Here is a 21,524-nt window from a genome sequence, read left to right on the forward strand (position 1 = left end):
CAAGGTAAAAGTTGTTTCATTGTCCGTGATAGTGCTACCTTTTATATTATCGCTGACGTAAATTTTAAAGGCGTTATACTCGTACCTGAAGTATTTATGACATCGTGTTGCTCAATCCACTGGGCTCCTGTAGCTCACATATATCTGCGATAACTACAAACTGACTTTCCATGACATATTTGTAAAACTATGTGACAACTGAGCATCTAAGAGTCATATCAGGATCTAATAGATCAGTTTCGATAATAACCGACGATGGACGAAGTAGTACAAAATGAGAGCATTTTTGAAAAAGAAAAATATATCTGAATACAAATTTCAGTCTTAGGAAGTGTTTGCCAAAGGTCTTTGTGTGGTGCGTAGCGCTCTTCGCGCATGAAACGTGAACGATGAACAGTTTAGATAAAACAGAAATAGAAGCGTTTGAGATGATATGAATGCTGGAGACTTGGTTGTCAGATCTTATAGCTATTGAGGGAATATTAAATCAAATTGGGAGAAAAGAAATTCATGGCACAACTTCAGTAAAAGGAAATCAGTTGATGCCACGCATTCCTTTTCATCAAGTAACATTATTACGGTACTGTAATGGAAAACTGAAGGTAGAATGTGTAAAGACAGACCAAAGCTTGACTGTAGAAAGCAGATTTAAATCGATGTAAGATGCAATAGTTATCATGAAGGTTCCACAGGTAAGAGTAGAGCGGAGAGCACCATCAAACCAGTCTTCGAATTGAGACCATATCTAAACACGATTGCATCCATTTATTTGAGTCACTATCCGAATACATGATTTACGATATCATGTATGATCTATGCTCGAAACTTTTAACAAATGAAGTATTACTGATACAACGGTTTACACGCCAGCACACAACTAACACAAAAGAACATCGGAATTTTATCACGGATTCCTTATTTCTACTTCGTCTCTCTTTAGTTTATTCGAATTTCATATTCATTGATCAGCACACTACCCGTTCAACAAAAATTGTGAAACTTCTTCATTTTCACAGATATTATCGTTTGTATCTGTTCACCTCTAATATTCTCCCTCTGAAACTGAGTTATCTTTCCTTCATTTATATTTCCTTTTAGCTGTTTCATGTTTGTATTAATAATAAATAATAGCCTTACGAATTTTCAGTTGCGTTTTGTACCTGTTCCTACACATTTTCTGGCACTATTAATTGAAATACCCAAATCTGCTTGAAGCTGATACATGATCGTGGCAAGTGGATAAGGGTGACAGGCTCGGAATTATAAATGTTACAGCAGTATTAGAGGGCTGCATGCCAAACGGAGGGAATTTAGGTTGCATGTGTCTAAAAGTCCGTGTTGTGTTTTAGCATAGGCAAATGAATTTATTTGTTAACACAAATGTGAGACAATCAGTTGTTCGTCTCAAAAAACTAATGAGGGGTAATTTGTACATGGGTCAAAGTCAATTATTAATCGTCATACTCTCCACACTGGTGACCCACGTAACATGCAGCATGTAAAATAGCACAAATTCTGATTACGGCTATTATTGAGGGTCTGGCCGCGCTGAGGGCGACCGCACAGCCTCTGTGTTTCTACCACCACCATTGACTTCCATTACACGACTACCGTAAAGCTAACATCACTGACACAGTGCACGCAGGCGCATCGACCTCTATAATCGATACCTACGAGCACTCGTGACCTTACCGTTGTGTATTTACAAGTCACAGCTTCGTCACCAGGCTCTTAGTTATTTCGTAAAGAACTTGCCTGCGATCAGTCCGCCAAAAACGCGTAACTGTGATTTTTGCTGATGATTGTAAATATTGTTAAATCTTCTTATATTGCCAAATTTTTCATTTATTTCATTGTCTCGATGCCACTCATTAATTTTTTTTCTTTTTTAATGCATGAGATTTTCAGGTTATCTTCCTCTTTCGATGTTTACGCTTTCGTTGTATATCATTCTAACGCATGCTTTGGGAACTCATCTTCTAACGTCGATTCTGGCTAACTGTAGACAATGTAAAAGAATTACCTATAGCAATTGCTTCTCCCTATCTTCCCAGTACTTTCTCACTCCATTGCTCTGCTGTTGGTTTTGTTCCTTGGCGAAGAGTTTTCCACATTTCTTGTCATTCTCTTGAAGGCTATTGAATTTTCTTACTTTACATCGGAATTTTTTTAAGTTTTGAATGTTTTCTTCGGTTACGATCATTTCTCGTAAGTATTCAAGAGCATCTTTGCTCTATTGATGTTTCGTATCTCTGTTAGAAAAATATTGGAAGTTTCTTTTAGTTAATTTATTGTCCTCAATTATTTTCACATGTCTAAAGAAACTGACCTGCATTTTCAGTACTGAGTCTACAGCTACATCTACATCTACATCTACATGGTTACTCTGCAATTCACACTTAAGTGCCTGTCAGAGGGTTCATCGAACCATTCTCATACTACTTCTCTACCATTCCACTCTCGAATGGCGTGCGGGAAAAAGGAACACCTAAATCTGTCCGTTCGAGCTCTGATTTCTCTTATTTTATTATGATGATCATTTCTCCCTACGTAGGTGGCTGTCAAAAAAAAAAAAAATTCTCATTCGGAAGAGAAAGTTGGTGCAATTTCGTAAATTGATCTCGCCGCAAAGGAAACCGCCTCTGTTTTAGTGACTGCCACCCCAACTCGGGTATCATATCAGTGACACTCTCACCCCTATTGCGCGATAACACGAAACGCGCTGCCCTTCTTTGCACTTTTTCGATGTCCTCCGTCAATCCTACCTGGTAAGGAACCCACACCGCGCAGCAATATTCCAGCAGAGGATGGAGAAATGTAGGCTGTCTCCTTAGTGGTTTTGTCGCATACTCTATGTGTTCTGCCAACAAAGCGCCGCCTTTATTTCGGCTGCGGCGCAGTATTATCAACGTGGTCTTTCCAATTTAAGTTGCTCGTAATTGTAATTCCTAGGTGTTTAGTCGAATTGACAGCCCTTATATTTGTGCGATTTATCGTATACCCAAAATTTATCGGATTTATTTTAGTACCCATATGGGCGAACTCGCACTATTTCTTTGTTTAGTGCCAATTGCCACTTTTCGCACCATACATAAATTCTCTCTAGATCATTCTATAGTTGGAATTGATCGTCTGGTGATTTTACTAGACGGTAAATTACAGCGTCATCTGCAAACAATCTAAGGAGACTGCTCACATTATCACCTAGATCACTTATGTAAATCAAGGACCTATGACACTACCTTGCGGAACGCCAGGTATCACTTCTGTTCTACTCGATGATTTACCGTCTATCACTTCGAACTGTGACCTCGCTGACAGGAAATCACTAATCCAGTTACACAACTGAGACACTACTCCGTATCAACGCAATTTGATTAATAGTCGCTTGTGAGGAACGGTATCAAAAGCCTTCTGCATATCTAGGAATATTGAATCGATCTGAGATTCATTGTCGACAGTACTCATTACTTCATTGGAATAACGAGCTAGCTGCGTTGCACAAGAACGATATTTCCTGAATCCGTGTTAGTTACGTATCAATAAGTCATTTTCTTCAAGGTGATTCATAATGGTCGACTACAGTATATGCTCCAGAATCCTACTGAAAATTGAGGTCAGTGATATGGATCTGTAATTCAGTGGGTTACTCCTATTTCCTATCTGGAATAATAGTGTGACCTGTGCTACTTTCCAGTCTTTATGACCAGACCTTTCGTCAAGTGAGCGGTTGTATATGATTGCTAAGAAAGGCGGTATTGTGTCTGCATACTCTGAAAGCAACCTGACTGGTATACCATCTGGACCGGAAGACTTGTCTTTCTTAAGTGATTAGAGTTATTTCACAACACCTAAGATATCTACTTTTCTGTCACTCATGCTAACAGGTTTCCTGGTTTCGAATTCTGGAATATTTGCTTCGTCTTCTTTCAGGAAGGAATTAGGGTAAACTGTATTTAGTAACTGCGCTTTAGTGACAGCTTGTGCTTCTTCTTCTTCTTCTTCTTCTTCTTCTTCTTTATCGTCGCCTTGTCTCACGTCACGTAGGGTAGGCGTTGCTTTTCTGGATCCTTCTCCTCCATAGGACTCTATCGATTGCCTCTTCCTTTTTCCATCCTCTCTCTCTTAGGTCCCCGGATACCTTATCCTTCCACCTCCTCTTCGGTCTTCCTCTCCTTTTCGCTCCTTCTATCTTTATATCTTCAACTCTGTTTCCAAGATACTCTTCTCCTTTTCTCTGTAAGTGTCCGTACTACCTTAGTCTACTATCTTGTATCTTTTTCCCCATGGGTCTCACTTTCACAGCTCCTCATTCTAATTCTGTCCTTCCTTGTTACCCCACACATCCACCTCAGCATCGTCATTTCCGCCACTCCCATCTTCCTTTCCTGGGCTACTATGAGTTGCCATGTCTCTGTCCCGTATATCATAGCAGGCCTTACCACCGACTTGTACACTTTCTCTTTCAACCCAATGCTCACCTTCTTGTCACACAACATTCCACTCATTTTCCTCCAGTTGTTCCAGCCGCAATTTATTCGGTGTTGTATCTCGCTTTCCAGTCCTCCGTCCCTCTGTATCTACAACCCCACGTATTTAAATTTGCAGACCGATTTCAGCTCATCATCCTGGATCTTGCTAGACCTCATCTGCACATCCTTCAGTGCTAAATATTCTGACTTTGTCCAGCTAATTTTCATCCCTCTTTCTTCTAGTGCCTTCCTCCAATCCTCCAGCTATAGTGACACCATCAGCTGCGAATTAGAGATTTTTTTAAAATTTGTTGTTGCCATTTTATTCTAAGGTAGGTGCCAGAAGTTTCGAAAGATTATCTTCTCCTTTTTCTCTATTTCGATATGTCTCCTACTTTAAGATTGGTATTCATTCCGCTGCAAACAGCGCTTTCAATTTTATAGTTGTTTAGCAGTGTCTGGTTTTCAAGTTATGATTGATTTTTTTTTGTAGGTGCCCTTGGAGAGTTCACGTGCCATCTCTGTCTAAAATTTATCAGTTTCCTCCCTTGATCAGTCATAGGCTTGAATGATTTCTCCGAGGTACTTAATGTTTTGAACTTTTTTGTCGTTTCTGAAACCTGTTTTCTGTTATTGGGGGATATTTTATGCTGCTTTGGATATCGAATGCTGTGGAGCTGCTTTTTCTTTCATCTGAGAACTTTTATTTGGGTCATAGCTCATTTCACATCTTTGACAATGACTAAAAGGTCACTCAGAAAGGCCGGGCTATTAATCTGGATTGCTTTGAAGACAGCATTCGGGGACTCAGAGCACAAAGGAATGAAGTCCATGTTTGGTCATTCTGGACTTATCCCAGTTTTAGGTACTATTTTTAGAGTACAAAAGATTCAAATCCAGATATTATAAATAGGTGCAGCATTATTGACAATATTATTCAGCATGAAAGGAAACAGTCTTTTGTTCAAAGCGCAAAGGGAAAATTTCCAGTGCCACAGTTTCCATGGCTTTTTTGTCGGTATGTGAGGTCTTAGCGAAGCAGACTGATGATGATTATGAGTAATGCTTCTGAAGATATGGAATACATCGGAATATCAGAATTCTAGCGCATTAAGCTAATAACTACTTTCCCAGTTTGACAAGTGTGAGTTACTTAAGGAGTTAACAGCCAGACCGGGCTCTTGAGCTTCAATTTATAAAAACATTATTTTATGGTACTTTCGCAGTTGTTGTGTATTGTATTAGCACATTTTTCTTCGAACGCAGGAGAGGACACCGTTGCTAAGGAAGGTGGTGCTTCTACAGCAGTTGAAATAATGTATTCAATCAAAAAGGAACGAAGAGCGGAGGAAGCAGACATTTCAGCATCGTGAGAAATGGAAAAGGAATACTAGGCATCAGTTGTGGAACTGTGGGCAGGAGGATGCTACAAGAAAGTGCGTGAGAGTTTGAGTTAAAAGCCTTTCTGCTAACACCCACTGCTGCAAGTTGCAACGACTCTATCGGCCTTAAGAAGAGGGGAGGGAAAGAATAAGACGGCGGTTTTGAAAGTTAGGAACAATTGATTGCGAAAGGAAGCGTCCTGTGCTTTTGTGCAATTTTCTACGCTGGACAGCAGCTCGTTGTCTGTGTCAAAATATTGTCTTCATAAACAGCGGTTCATTTGCGCAGAGATCAGAACTAGAGAGAGCCAAGTCCGTGTCTGTATGGTGGGTGATCAAACACTTTCTAACGGAAAGGCTGCAACAGCGTCCTCATTGCCACTGCGGTGTACGGCCGAGAACTACAGTATCATGAAGAAGGAACTACATGACAGTTACATTAAGTGGGGTTGCATGAAATCGGGGGTAAATGCGTCGGCAGGCAGCCAAACATGGCAGAGAAAATATTTTCTAGGCATCTTTACGTGCCGATTTCTTCACTTTCCAAACAGATCTCACACATCGGGCCGCATTACAAACTTGCCACAAACTTTCATCCGTGGAATGGAAAAAAAGGGCGTTTGTGTTCATTGTCATTGAGCTCACAGTGCTGTACATGTCGAGACAGTCATCGTCGTTATTCTTTACCTGTAGTAGTTTTTCGACTTTCTGTTGTGGACATAAAGGCCCATAATGAAACTAAAATTATCTCCAACCTTCATTTCCTAAGAAAGTTCTTGGAAGGATCCAGGGATAACGGGGCTGGTAATCACCTCAAACATATCTCCAATAGGGAATCACTTCATAATCCTCTCAGCTTGGTTGTATTTCTTCAGCATAAGCCTGCTGTAACCCAGAGTGGGATAAGAAATTAATAAAGAGTACTCGTCATAAATTCTGGAGATTTTTGGATATATGGAGGAAATCATATCTACCTGATAAACCAAGGGAAATTCTTATGTTGAAATCGGCTCCCATTCTATCGCGTCTGGAAATTTGTCTGAACCAATTCCAACTCTCTTGGGTCTCACTGAAATAATGCTCTACAGAGCGTCGAAATCACAAACGGTTCACTTTTACTCCTCTCCAGGGAATCAAATATTATGGGAAAAATCTGAAAAGACCATTATGTTCTGAGATTAATCTGTGTTGGTGACACCTTGCCAACACAAATCAATATAACTGACAGTAATTGGAGATACTCAAGTGCTGGAAAAATTGCAGAGCGCATCTGTGCAAAGCTTCATCGTATTCTTTCTGTGGTTTCCATTTCGCGGCCGATAGTTCTCTACTCCCCGAATAACCCTCGCATTTCATTCCTTGTAGCCAAAGTTCAGGAGTGGAATAAAAATACAACGTGAAAGGATATCAATGATACGATTTGCTGATGACATTGCTATCCTGAGTGAAAGTGAAGAAGAATTAAAATATCTGCTGAACGGAATGAACAGTCTAATGAGTATACAGTGTGGTTTGAGAGTAAATCGGAGAAAGACGAAGGTAATGAGAAGTAGTAGAAATGAGAACAGCGAGAAACTTAACATCAGGATTGATGGTCACGAAGTCAATGAAGTTAAGGAATTCTGCTACCTAGGCAGTAAAATAACCAATGACGGACGGAGCAAGGAGGACATCAAAAGCAGACTCGCTATGGCAAAAAAGGCATTTTTGGCCAAGAGAAGTCTACTAATATCAAATACCGGCCTTAATTTGAGGAAGAAATTTCTGAGGATGTACGTCTGGAGTACAACATTGTATGGTGGTGAAACATGGACTGTGTGGAAAACCGGAACAGAAGAGAATCGAAGCATTTGAGATGTGGTGCTATAGACGAATGTTGAAAATTAGGTGGACTGATAAGGTAAGGAATGAGGAGGTTCTACGCAGAATCGGAGAGGAAAGGAATATGTGGAAAACACTGATAAGGAGAAGGGACGGGATGATAGGACATCTGCTAAGACATGAGGGAATGACTTCCATGGTACTAGAGGGAACTGTAGAGGGCAAAAACTGTAGAGGAAGACAGAGATTGGAATACGTCAAGCAAATAATTGAGGACGTAGGTTGCAAATGCTACTCTGAGATGAAGAGGTTAGCACAGGAAAGGAATTCGTGGCGGGCCGCATCAAACCAGTCAGTAGACTGATGACAAAAAAAAAAAAAAAAAAAAAAAAAAAAGCAACTCCGTGATTACATAGGGCGAAATATTACTTTCGAGGCCTTTTTCAGTCAGATCCGTTTATAAGGTATCGTAAAAGAGTTGGCTTTGCAATTCTTCAACGTATTAGCTTCAAATATTTCTTAAGGATTGGATTGAGGTTTGAACCTCTATACACAATAAAATGATCTCGTGTACCAACTGTTGTATCGGCCAAAGTAGGATAATTAAAATGTTACTGTCTCTTACGAATTTATGTCAAGGTCCGAACGTAAAGTTTCAGCCATAGATAACGAATTCCTGGTCTCAAGAGATTCTTACTTAGCTAATTGATTTCGGTTTAGTGGAAAAATCCAGTGAAAAAATTTCGCACGTTTCATGTTTATCGCTAGAAAAGCATAGGAAATGCACCTTAGGTTTCAGGTAATTGGCATGCAATTCTCAGACTTACTATCCACCTGAAACTTGAGGAACTCTACATCTACATCTACATTTATACTCCGCAAGCCACCTAACGTTGTGTGGCGGAGGGCACTTTAGATGCCACTGTTATTACCTCCCTTTTCTGTTCCAGTCGCGTATGGTTCGCGGGAAGAACGACTGCTGGAAAGCCTCGGTGCGCGCTCGAATCTCTCTAATTTCGCATTCGTGATCTCCTCGGGAGATATAAGTAGGGGGAAGCAATATATTCGATACCTCATTCTGAAACGCATCCTCTCGAAACCTGGACAGCAAGCTACACCGCGATGCAGAGCGCCTTTCTTGCAGAGTCTGCCACTTGAGTTTGCTAAACATCTCCGTAACGCTATCACGCTTATCAAATAACCCTGTGACGAAACGCGCCGCTCTTCTTCGGATCTTCTCTATCTCCTCCGCCAACCCGACCTGGTACGGATACCACACTGATAAGCAATACTCAAGTATAGGTCCAACGAGTGTTTTGTAAGCCACCTCCTTTGTTGATGGACTACATTTTCTCAGGACTCTCCCAATGAATCTTAACCTGGTACCCGCCTTACCAACAATTAATTTTATATAATCATTCCACTTCGAATCGTTCCGCACGCATACTCCCAGATATTTTACAGAAGTAACTGCTACCAGTGTTTGTTCCGCTATCATATAATCATACAATAAAGGATCCTTCTTTCTATGTATTCGCTATAGATTACATTTGTCTATGTTAAGGGTCAATGGCCTCTCCCTGCACCAAGTGCCTATCTGCTGCAGATCTTCCTGCATTTCGCTGCAATTTTCTAATGCTGCAACTTCTCTGTATACTACAGCATCATCCGCTAAAAGCCCCATGGAACTTCCGACACTATCTACTAGGTCATTTATATATATTGTGAAAATCAATGGTCCCATAACACTCCCCTGTGGCACGTCAGAGGTTACTTTAACGTCGGTAGACGTCTCTCCATTGAGAACAATATCCTGTATTCTGTTTCCTGAAAACTCTTCAATCCAGCCACACAGCTGGTCTGATATTCCGTATGCTCTTACTTTGTTTATCAGGCGACAGTGCGGAACTGTATCGAACGCCTTCCGGAAGTCAAGGAAAATGGCATCTACCTGGGAGCCTGTATCTAATATTTTCTGGGTCTATGAACAAATAAAGCGAGTTGGGTCTCACAGGATCGCTGTTTCCGGAATCGATGTTGATTCGTGCAGAGTAGATTATGGGTTTCCAGAAACGACATGATATGCGAGCAGAAAACATTTTCTAAAATTCTACAACAGATCGACGTCAGAGATATAGGCATATAGTTTTGCGGATCTGCTCGACGACCATTCTTGAAGACTGGGACTACCTGTGCTCTTTCCCAATCGTTTGGAACCTTCCGTTCCTCTAGAGACTTGCGGTACACCGCTGTTAGAAGGGGGGCAAGCTCTTTCGCGTACTCTGTGTAGAGTCGAATTGGTATCCCGTCAGGTCCAGTGGACTTTCCTCTGTTGAGTGATTCCAGTTGCTTTTCTATTCCTTGGACACTTATTTCGATGTCAGCCATTTTATCGTTTTTGAGAGGATTGAGAGAAGGAACTGCATGGGATCTTCCTCTGTGGAACAGCTTTGGAGAAAGGTGTTCAGTATTTCAGCTTTACGCGTGTCATCCTCTGTTTCAATGCCATCATCATCCCGGAGTGTCTGGATATGCTGTTTCGAGCCACTTACTGATTTAACATAAGACCAGAACTTCCGTAACAAGAAGAAAAAAAGTTGATGGTTGTGGCCCCAACTGGCTGATCAAGTGATGGATTCATTGTGAAATACAATCTTCTTTTGCTGTAATGTTGAAGCAGACTCTGAATCCTAATGCAGAATTTGACTAAGTTGACATAACAAATAAGCCCAGTCATCCCTTGACATACTTTGTTACATCTATCCTGATACCAAACGTCGAGCATTACCAAAAGCGAAGAAAAAGAACATTGAGGATTTACTGCTATATATTCTCTCAGTACATCATTGCTTCAGCAACCTACCATGTCACAGAGCCACAACAGCTTCCTCAGCTTTGTAAGAATGAAGAAATGAAAGTGAATAGACTTTTCTTTGAATCTGACTTGCACAAGTCCCTGTTTGTAAATATTCGTTGTAAGCAGTCACACGATATAAAATTATAATTACATATTCAAGTAATGTACTTTCTTTACTGTTTCCTTAGTACAATCTTTAGAGTAGAATAACGAGGAATACGCTACTACGGTACATTCAGTACAGAAAAGAACAGAGTTCAAAAGTTTAGTTTGCTATTCCTGGTAGTTTGTAAAGCACTTACAATTACCCTTCTTCTGTGTGATAATACATGATACAAAATATCTTCCATCATTCACAACAGTTAAAATGGAGTAAACGTTCTTCTCTAGTTTATTTTTTTTCATAACTTGGTTATTGTTTCGAATTAAATGATCAACACTACCTGTAAAAAAGAAAATAAAATTTACGATCGGATTCGCATAAACTGAAGACGCATCCTCATATGAGCTGTACAAATGTGGGTTTTCTTACAAAGAATTTTTAACCATAGTCTGAAAAGTAGTATTATATAAAAATACTTGAGAAGACTCACTGAGATTCCTTTTAACAAGTCATAGCGGAAATGTAACTGCACTGCGTAAGGGTAAATATACTCCGCATCATTCAAGTCAAGTTATAAACAAATAGCGCGCTAAAAGCGGTAATTTATAGTTAAAATGTAGGGGATAGCAGAACCTATAGAAAGAAAACCTGTATGAAAACCAAAGTTGCCAAACAAAGCTGTAGACTAACACTGCACTTAGACGACCTCTTTCTATCAATCCCATAAACGAGAAGAGTCTTACCATGTCACGAGCAGGAAGGTGCACGAAGACTTTTCTTAGAGGGCAGTCGCAACACTATAAGTTCTTTTTGTAAAATTAAGAAACCACTGAACAGTAGCTTAATATAGAATCTTTTATCCGCGTAGTTCCTTATCTGATGTTTCAGACTCGAGGATCCTCCCCCACTCTCGTGTAACACAACAATTTCATTATTACAAGTTACAACAAATGCTGGAACGTTATGTGTTCCGAAATCGGTCAGGTACACACAAAACATGGCGGATTAATCAATTGTGGTGCGGTTTCTTCATTTTACAAAATGGACAGGTAGGTGGCTGAGCGGCAACAGGGAAGGCAATAAATCTTCAAATGTTTGTGAAATCCAAAGAGGCCAAACTGCTGAGGTCATCGGTCCCTAGACTTACACACTACTTAAACTGACCTGTGCTAAGAACAACACACACACCCATGCCCGAGGGAGAACTCGAACCACCGGCCTGTGTGGCCGAGCGGTTCTAGGCGCTTCAGTCTGGAACCGCGCTGCTGCTACGGTCGCAGGTTCGAATTCTGCCTCGGGCATGTATGTGTGGTGTCCTTAGGTTAGTTAGGTTTAAGTAGTTCTAAGTTCTAGGGGACTGATGACCTCAGATGTTAAGTCCCATCGCGCTCAGAGCCATTTGAACCATTTGAGCCAGGACTCGATCCTTCTGCGGGAGGGGGTAAGGCAATACTAACGGCTTTGCAATGAGCAAGACGTTTACAGATGGTGCCAGTGGCGACTGAAACAAAACCTTCGGTATAGAAGTTGCGAAGAGCCTGAACTATTAACGATATGCAATACAGTGTAGTAAAGATTCGAGGCCGTTTATCGGTATATTTAAAGTGGACAGCTAAAATTTAAAATACTGATAAAGTCAAAGAAAGAATTTATATCATCACTCAGGCTGTATGAATATTTTACATTTTAACTATTCACGTTTGGTACTCTTATGAATGGAACTTATTTTTTTCTCTACTGTGTTACACATATTTGTAGCTTTGGATATGTGCAACTCCCCCCCCTCCCCACCCCACTTTCACGCATTCGTTGGCGACGATTTTGTCCTCGTAGCCGCTGGAGAATCTGTAAACATTTTTCGCATTGCAGAGCCATCAGTACTGTCCTGTCTGCTACCGCTCAACCAGCTCTCTCCACATGGCACTGTGACGCTATTCTTGTTTGTAGGGGTTCATAGATTGATATTGACAATGCGTTACTAGTCTAAGTTTTGTTTGGCCAGTTTGGTTTTTAATCAGGTTTTATTTATACAGGTTCTGTGACCCGCCTTAATTTTACCTACTCTCTATTGTGTTTAGTGGGATAGTTGTTTGTAACTTGATGTGAATGATGCGGAGTGACTCTAAGGCAGTTGCCTATCCTCTATGAGTTGTTAAAAAGAATCTCTGTGAGTACCACTACTCAGTGTTACATTTATTCTTCAGAATATTATTAAGAGTTCTTCGTTAAGAAATGTTTCCTTTTTAATTTTGTACAGATCGCCTGAGGATGCGTCTTCAACTGACGCAAAACGGGTCGTGAATTTTTTTTAAAGTGCGGACCATTTCATTCAAAATGTCGAAGTCTCAGTGTGGTTGCCCGCAATGTAAAATAACTTTGTTAATGTGAACCTGATTCTTTTGTACACTGGTTACTTTTGTACACTGGTTACTTCTGTACACTTTTGTACACTGGTTACTTTAGACTTTGTGCTGAATCCTCTCCGAGACATAACCTATTTTTTCCTTGTAATTTACAGACTGACACTAGTACAACACCCCACATTTGTACAGTACCTGTTTTTTTTCTCAGCACTGTCGCGCAGACGCATGCTCACCTGACGAGCGTCTCCCGCGAGGCCCAGTCGCGGTTCCTGAGCAGCGAGCGGCCGCAGAAGGCGGCGGCCAGCAGCAGCGAGGCGGCGCCCACGGCGCACAGGCGCGCCCTGCAGCCGCCGCAGCCGGCCCACAGCAGCTGCGCCCCGTAGCAGGCAGCCAGCACAGCGCCCAGGCTGCGCACGGCACGAGTCAGGCGTCAGCCGCCGCCAGCCTAGCGACATCTGCACTCACATCTAGTGGGCGGGCAAGCGACAGCAGGGGAAGTCGAGTCGAGTAAAGTAGAACCACAGCTGCTAAATGCGTCGTTGCGGAGCTACCGCCACAAAACGACAGCCGAACAATGACCAGCGTATGGAACTTTTCCCAGTAAGTGAATGTGTTTGAGTGTGTCTAGCAGTTCAGGACTGTTCGATTAACTTGCTGCTGTGTCATGCTGCCGTTGAATTTCTAGACTTTCTCAAGTATGCGTAGACTGCAGCAGTTTTCCTAGTAGCTTTGGGCAGTTAGCATTGTGACCGTAGTACCTGTAAGTTAGGTGTGTTGCCTACCTATCGGGCGTTACGTAATTTCGATCGCTTTGTTTTCGTAAGCGACCAGTGTTTTACCAGATTACCGTGGAAACCGGAAGCGATGAATCGCCTGAAATTTGATTGTGGATACATAACCTAGGGAACATTATTGTTCTGCGTAGTTATCCTCCAGTCTGTTACTGATACAGCATTTATAGCAAAAGGAAATTGTCAATATTCAATACACGTTTTATTCAAAACTTGTAACGTGAAACATAGGGATGTTGTAGTAAAAGTAATAAAACGGTGCATATTTATTATATTGTGCTGGAAAACGCTATTACCCAAAAAAATATCGTTTCAATATTTCGCAGAACGTATATATCTACATCTACATCTACAAACATACTCCGCAATCCACTATACGGTGCGTGTCGGAGGGTACCTCGTACCACAACTAGCATCTTCTCTCCCTGTTCCACTCCCAAACAGAACGAGGGAAAAATGGCCGCCTATATGTCTCTGTACGAGCCCTAATCTTGCTTATCTTATCTTTGTAGTCTTTCCGCGTAATATAAGTTGGCCGCAGTAAAATTGTACTGCAGTCAGCCTCAAATGCTGGTTCTCTAAACATGTTTCTGTTAATCATAAACCACTTTCGCTCTTATCAATAATAACATGAATCTCGCCTTGCTGATGAGGAAGAACATTCTATTTCGTAGAAAAAACAACAATACTACGAGCGCCGTTCTGTAACTAGTGCAACAATTTTTTTAGGGCCATTTCGGTTGAAAAAATGCGGAGTTAGTTGTGGAACTTTGTGGAATATTTCCGCCTCAGCCGCTATAGTTCCATGGAATTCTGATAGGTGGGGGCGCTATACGTAGCCTCTAAAATGCCTGCATTTAGGCTAATGCATTCCAAGCAGAGAGCTGCCATTCAGTTTCATTTGGTGGAAAACTAGAGAATCGCAAAATGTATTCATAAGCGCTTGTAGAATGTCTACGGGGACTGGCAGTGAACAAAAGCCCGGTACCTCGTTGGGCGAGGTCGCGCAAACTAGTACGATCTCGCAGTTCGGCCAGCCGCACACATCTGTGGTGTCCTCAGGAAACTGAAGAATCGGCTTCATAGTGTTCGACTCCACAAAAATGCAAACGAAATTCTCTCCTCCAAGACAACGGAAGGTCTCACCCGAGCCTGCGCACTCGACAGATTCAAATGGTTCAAATGGCTCTGAGTACTATGGGACTTAACTTCTGAGGTCATCAGTCCCCTAGAACTTGGAACTACTTAAACCTAACTAACCTAAGGACATCACACACATCCATGCCCGAGGCAGGATTCGAACCTGCGACCGTAGCGGTCGCGCGGTTCCAGACTGTAGCGCGTGGAACCACTCGTCCACTCCGGCAGACAGACTCGAGAGGAGGGCGCAAAACTTCATTGGACTGTTCACCCTCATCCACGCTGCAGCCTAGCTCTCGCACCTACCGACTTCCATCTGTTAGGCCTAATGGAGGATGCTCTCCACGGGAAGCAGTACGTGGATGTTGTGGAGGTTATTGATGCACCAAGACTTTGGCTCAGACAAATAGAGTGGTACTACGAGGGCATACAGGCCATCCCAATAGGGTAGCGTAAGGCCGTCGCATTGAACGGAGATTATGTTGAAAAACAGGGATTTGTAGGCAAAAGAGTGGGCAATAATATGGTGAGTTAGAATGCTGAATAAAACCAACCTGCTTCCAGAAGAAAAATTTGTAGCGCTACTTACTGAATGTTCTCGTAATGCAGATATTTTGAAGTTTGTACACGTAAACTGGAACAATATCAAGAATAATTGCTTAGGTTCTATGAAAACGCTGAAGTTATACGATTAACTTACTTTTATGAACTACACAATGCAATTCATATTTAGTAAGATTATGGAATACAGAATGGACTAACAGTTGATGATGTGCGGTTATAATTATGTGAAAACCAAACATAAAGCAAAGAGAAATAGCCAGCTCCCAGTTTCTCTCTTATAGATTCATTTACGTTCCTTTCCCTACCAATGCTATCACCACTACCGGTAATCCTAAGATTTACTACGTTATTTATCAACTGCGACATACTTGGTATTTACGTTATTTTCGTATTTACCAAAACGACCGAACCGTAGTCTTGGTAGAGCGCAACTCTAGATGTGGCTGTAGTGATCCACTAGTTTTATTATCTACACTTCGGAAAAGAATTAAAGGGTAACTTTTTTTAAAACCTCGTCATTTCTCTCCCTTGTGGCGCAGAAGTGTGAAACTTAGTTAGAAGAGGCTTACCGCCTTCGGAAACGTGGAGCCGTGTGACTTCACCCTTGTGTCCAGCGTTGCTTCAAGTAGCCAAGTCTCCGACATCGTTGTGCTCAGAAAAGGATCCTGCAAGAGTGTTACCAGGGACGACTGAAACGAATCGTTCAACGTGGCAGAAGTGGTGCAGCCCTTCGGCATATTCCTGTAGATTTTATTGCTGGACTATCAACAAGTCTCAGAGTGAGAACCATTCAACGAAGCGTCATCGATGTGGGCGTTCGGAGCCAAAGGCCCACTCTTTTACCCTTTGCACGACACAAAGCCTTACGCTTCGCCGAGGTCCGTCAACATCTACATTGGACTGTTGATGCCTGGAAACAGTGATTGGCGACTCCATGGAATGCTGTGTGCACAACGACCATAAATGTTGAATTAACAGAATGTCAGCGTTGGCCATAATATTGATGCTTTATTCATAGTAGAATCGATTTTCGATCACATAGTGATCATCTTCAGTGCTGTACAAATTAAACTCAGATACTGTCCATAAATCGGTAAGAGTACTAGAGGGTGAAGATCTCTTCTGAACAGCACATTGCAAGGCATCCCAGATACGCTCAATACCGTTCATGTCTGGGGAGTTTGGTGGCCAGTGGAAGTCTTTAAACTCAGAAGAGTGTGGGTTATCGCATCGTCCTCATAGAATTGCCCAAGGCAGGCCTAATTCGCAGTGGACATGAATGGATGCAGGTGGTCGGACAGGATGGAAACATGATGCCTGGTCGGAGGAGACTCTTTTCAAATAGGATCGAGAGGATAGACGTGCACGGGTATGGAGTCAACCTCATGAATCCATGGACCAAGCATGTCAGTAGAGGGCTGTTCAAGCTGGTGCAGGCTCTGTTATGCTGTGGGGCGTGTGCAGTTGGAGTGATATGGGACCGCTGATACCTTTAGATACGACTCTGACAGGTGAAACGTACATAAACATCCTGTCCGATCACCTGCATCCATTCATGTCCATTGTGAACTAGGCCTCACTTTGGCAATTCCATCAGGGCAATGGGATACCCCACACGTCCAGATAGCTCCAGGAACACTCTTCTGGGTTTAACCACTTCAACTGGCCACCAAACTCCCCAGACATGAACGGTATTGAGCGTATCTGGGATGCCTTGCAATGTGCTGTTCAGAAGAGATCTTCACCCCCTAGTACTCTTACCGTTTTATGGACAGCCCTGCAGAATTCATGGTGCCAAGTCCCTCCAGCACTACTTCAGACACTGGTCGAGTCCATGCCACGTCATGTCGCTTCACTTCTGCAGGTAATAATCAAGTATTAATCAACAAATAGTACGGAGTAGTTGCTTGTAGCATACGTATTTATAATTCTGTCTTCATCAATGCTCAGTACTGAAGTCCGTTGTACTGTTTATAACTGTTAGATGTTGGTTCAAATGGCCCTGAGCACTATGGGACTTAACATCTGAGGTCATCAGTCCCCTAGAACTACTTAAACCTAACTAACCTAAGGACATCACACACTTCCATACCCGAGGCAGGATTCGAACCTGCGACCGATGTGGTCGCGCGGTTCCAGACTGTAGCGCCTAGAACCGCTCGGCCACATCGGCCGGCTGATAAATGTTAATCTGAATGCATGTATAACCTTTGATATCGAAGTGAGAGATAGTATCCTAAACTAAATTTGCCTCACTATGTTACGTACCGCGCCTAAAGATAACCAATTTATCAAGTTTGCAAATTTAAATAGTAAGTACGACCGGAAGTGATGATCGATCGCATGGCTGTCTAGAAAATTGCAATTTTATGTCCTATTGACGACGAAAACGGTTCCATTAGAGTTATAAGGCAAAGTTGTAATGGTAATTTTGTGCGACTAGTACAAATTAGCTTACAAGCACGCTATAGGGACAGAAAATAAGTTTGTAGCTTGACAGCTCGATCGATGGAGGTGATTATATTTCCGGTCGTCGCAGTGCTCACGTCCACTGATTGCTGCTCATGAAGTCTTCTGAAGCGTGAAATTTTATCTACGAACGAACAGAAACGCGAGATATCGATCACACATATAATGGATGTTGTCACAGAATTAGGTTGTTGTCGACATAACTTTCACTTGTCACATTACTTTCATTGGTGCTGAAGTCAAGAGCTCATTCAAATCAGTCTTCATTATCGGAATTTTCTGATCGTTATCCCTCCTTGCGGCAAGAAAGAAACAAATTTAAAGCTACAGCTTAAAGTGGGAGCCTCAATGCTATACTCTCACGATATGACTTCTTTTAATGATTCACATGTTTTGGACGACGTACTGTGTACTGATTACTGTAAGAAATTTTAAAACAACGGAATTCTCACGGTGGTGGTGTAGCAGAGGTGTTAGCCAAAGTCGCATTATTGTCAAACTTCAGTTGGACACGTTCTTGACGAGGATCTATTTGACACAGAATTGATCTAGTTATTCGAAAAAATATATTTGTGCTCATTTTAATAAGGGAAGGCTAATGAAGAAAAATTGTAATTTTTTGACCTACGGAAAGACGACAAATGTCAGACGGAAAAGAATGTTCAACATCTTGAAACGCCGAGCGGCAATGCGACATCTAGTAGTTTGACTCGATTTTTATTAAACATTTAACTAAAATTTTTCATATTCCTTAAATGTATGCTTCTGCTTTCCGTGGGATTCTCTGAGTACTTGCTTCCCAGATAATTACCCTTATCTCGTCATTCTCGTAGCCGTAGCAGAACATTATCCGTAAGTTATTTTAGGCAAAGAACGCTGACATAGTGACATTGTCAGTGCCTCCCAGTATTCACTACTTTGAGTAATTTGGGAGAGGGACAATGGTGTTTTAAAGGGAAGATTATATAAACAGCTGATTGTTATGATCGAACGAATTTCACGCAAAATTGGTGTAAAAAGTGGGCAGGATGAAGGGACAAATCCTGAGACATCACAGAATAGTTCACTTGGTAACAGAGGTAAAAACTTGTAGATTTAGATCATGGCCCGACTGCAGTGAACATTGAATTGAACGTCGGTTGTAGTAACTTTGGGGTGATGAATAGACGTGCACAGAGTAGTCTTACAGCAGTTAGGCTGGATTAACATAAGAGTTCGACAAGGTCCAATGAGGAGCTGTACATTTCGTCACGGATCATGCAGTCAGTGAGAGAGCTTTACGATGATGCTCAACGAACACCAGTAGCAGACGCTACAAGACAGATGTTGATCATCAGTGAGATATTTACTACAACAGTTTCGAAAGAATATGATCTGGGATAATTTGGGCTTTCCGACTACCTAAATCTACAAACTACCGTATGTGGGACGGTACCTTGTAAATACTGCTAGCGATTCCCTTTCCTGTTCCACCCTCAAATGCAGCGAAGGATGAGCGACTGGCTATATCGATTCGTACGAACTTTAATATCTCTCATTTTGTCCTCTTGATCCTTATACGAAATTCCCGCCTGTGGCAGTAGGGCCGTCCAGCCGTAAGCTGAAGTGCCGCTTTTCTTAATTTTCTCAACAGTGCTTCGCGGAAGGAACACTGTCTTCCACCCATGGGTTCCCATTAGAGATCACAAAGCATCTCCGTAGTACCTTGGTCGAAAGTGGTGGTGACAAATATAGCAGGACGCTTCTGAATTGCTTCGAACTATTCCTTTAGTCCTACCTGATCAGGATACCCCAACACTCTAACAGTACTCAAGAAAGGAACGCGAATGGAATAGAAAAGGGAGGTAACGACAGTGGCACGTAGAGTGCCCTACGCCACACACCGTTGGGTGGTTTGCGGAGTATAATTGTAGATGTAGATGTAGATGTACTGTTCCATATGCGTTCTTACAAATAGATGTGCAGCACATTCCTAAAATTCTCCCAATGTATCGAAATGGATCATTCACCTCTCCTACTACTCACCTTGCGATCTCGATCTGATTCATGTCCCTTGCACCTTTACGTCTGGATACATAGCAGATGTGACTGTGTCAATCATTATATCATTAGTATTATATTCGAAGATCAAATGTATTGAATAATTTGTTATCATTTTCTGACTATGATTCTTATTTCAGATACACCTCTTTTGTGGTCCTTTAATAAGGTTAGGTTTTAAAAAGAAAAAGTTTGTTTGATTATATAAAATTAAGTAGTTGCTTTACATTTGTCCTACTCATATGTGTCTGCGTCTCCTACAGTCAATCAATAACGATACTTTCCTGTTTGCTGGGCATTAGCAAACAGCCGCAGTTTGCTGCTCACCATAAGCGCAGATTGTTCAGGCATATGGAGACCAAGAGCGTATCGATGTTGATCTATCTGTTGCCGTAAATGTAGATGTACCTGCATTAAATCAGTCTTTTGACTCACGATTACAATAACAATAATATCACAACAATAACAGCAAGGAAAACAACACGCACTCGAACGTACACGGATTGTACAAATATATGGAAAAACCACGTGAAATGCATGCATAAAGTTTAATGAAGATGGTAGCCAAGCTTGGATGCTGTGCTGTTGCATTTGACCACGAACGGCAAATGTCCAACATCCTCAGTATGTTGCAATGAGTGCATTAACGCAGAGCTAACTGAGTTCGAAAATGGTAAAATTCGTGTTTATTGAATTGTGGGCGCTCCCGTCATCAAGGGAGCCGGAGTGTTTGGAGTTTCAAGAGGCACCGTATCGAGGATTCATACCGCGTGTGGGGAAGTTGAAAAACGTCAACCATTTAGCCAGAAAGCGGACGAAACTGGGTGTTGAGTGATTGTGAAGGACGGTCATTGACGATCACAGTAACGAAAACTAAGAGGATGACACAATCAAATGTCAGTGTAGAACTTATGCCGCACTCGCGAACTCTGTCAGCATCAAAACAACGCGAAGGTAGCTCCACAATCAGGAAAATGCAGGGCGAGATGGAATTCCAGAACCACTCATCAGTGATGAAAAGGCTCCGAAAAGTAAAACCGGACGCCGACGCCACAAAATCTGGATAGTAGAGCAGTGGAAGAAAGTTATTTGGTCGGCTGAGTCTTATTTTACATTATCTTCAGGACGTTTATATGACCACAGAGTGAATCATGGCGGAGGTTTAGAGATGACTTTGGCATCCATATTATGGTATTCCAGGGGCCCCATGTTTATTCTGCATGGCTGCATTGTTGCCAAGGATTATGTGCGCATTTTAGCTGATCATAACGCACCAATGATACATTGATTTTTCCTCAATTGTGATACTGTGCTCCAAGACGAAAGGTCCCCTGTTCACACAGCTCGTATCGCCCAGGACGGTTTTTGCTGGGCCGCCGTTGTGGCCGAGCGGTTCTAGGCACTTCAGTCAGGAACCACGCGACCACTACGGTCGCAGGTTCGAATCCTGCCTCGGGCATGGATGTGTGTGATGTCCTTAGGTTAGTTAGGTTTACGTACTTCTTAGTCTTAGGGGACTGAT

General features: G+C 42.0%; 1 protein-coding gene across 1 annotated transcript in view; it reads right to left on the reverse strand.

Moving 5' to 3' along the window:
• LOC126199544 (protein O-mannosyl-transferase TMTC1-like) overlaps positions 1 to 21,524 on the reverse strand; it is a 648,409-nt gene that overhangs the window by 143,967 nt on the left and 482,918 nt on the right. Inside the window, exon 11 of the mRNA XM_049936465.1 lies at positions 13,232 to 13,405. Within this exon, the coding sequence (XP_049792422.1) occupies positions 13,232 to 13,405 (174 nt within the window). The remainder of the gene's footprint in view (positions 1 to 13,231; positions 13,406 to 21,524) is intronic.

This window comes from Schistocerca nitens, chromosome 8 (genome assembly GCF_023898315.1).
Source record: "Schistocerca nitens isolate TAMUIC-IGC-003100 chromosome 8, iqSchNite1.1, whole genome shotgun sequence".
Classification (NCBI taxonomy): domain Eukaryota; kingdom Metazoa; phylum Arthropoda; class Insecta; order Orthoptera; family Acrididae; genus Schistocerca; species Schistocerca nitens.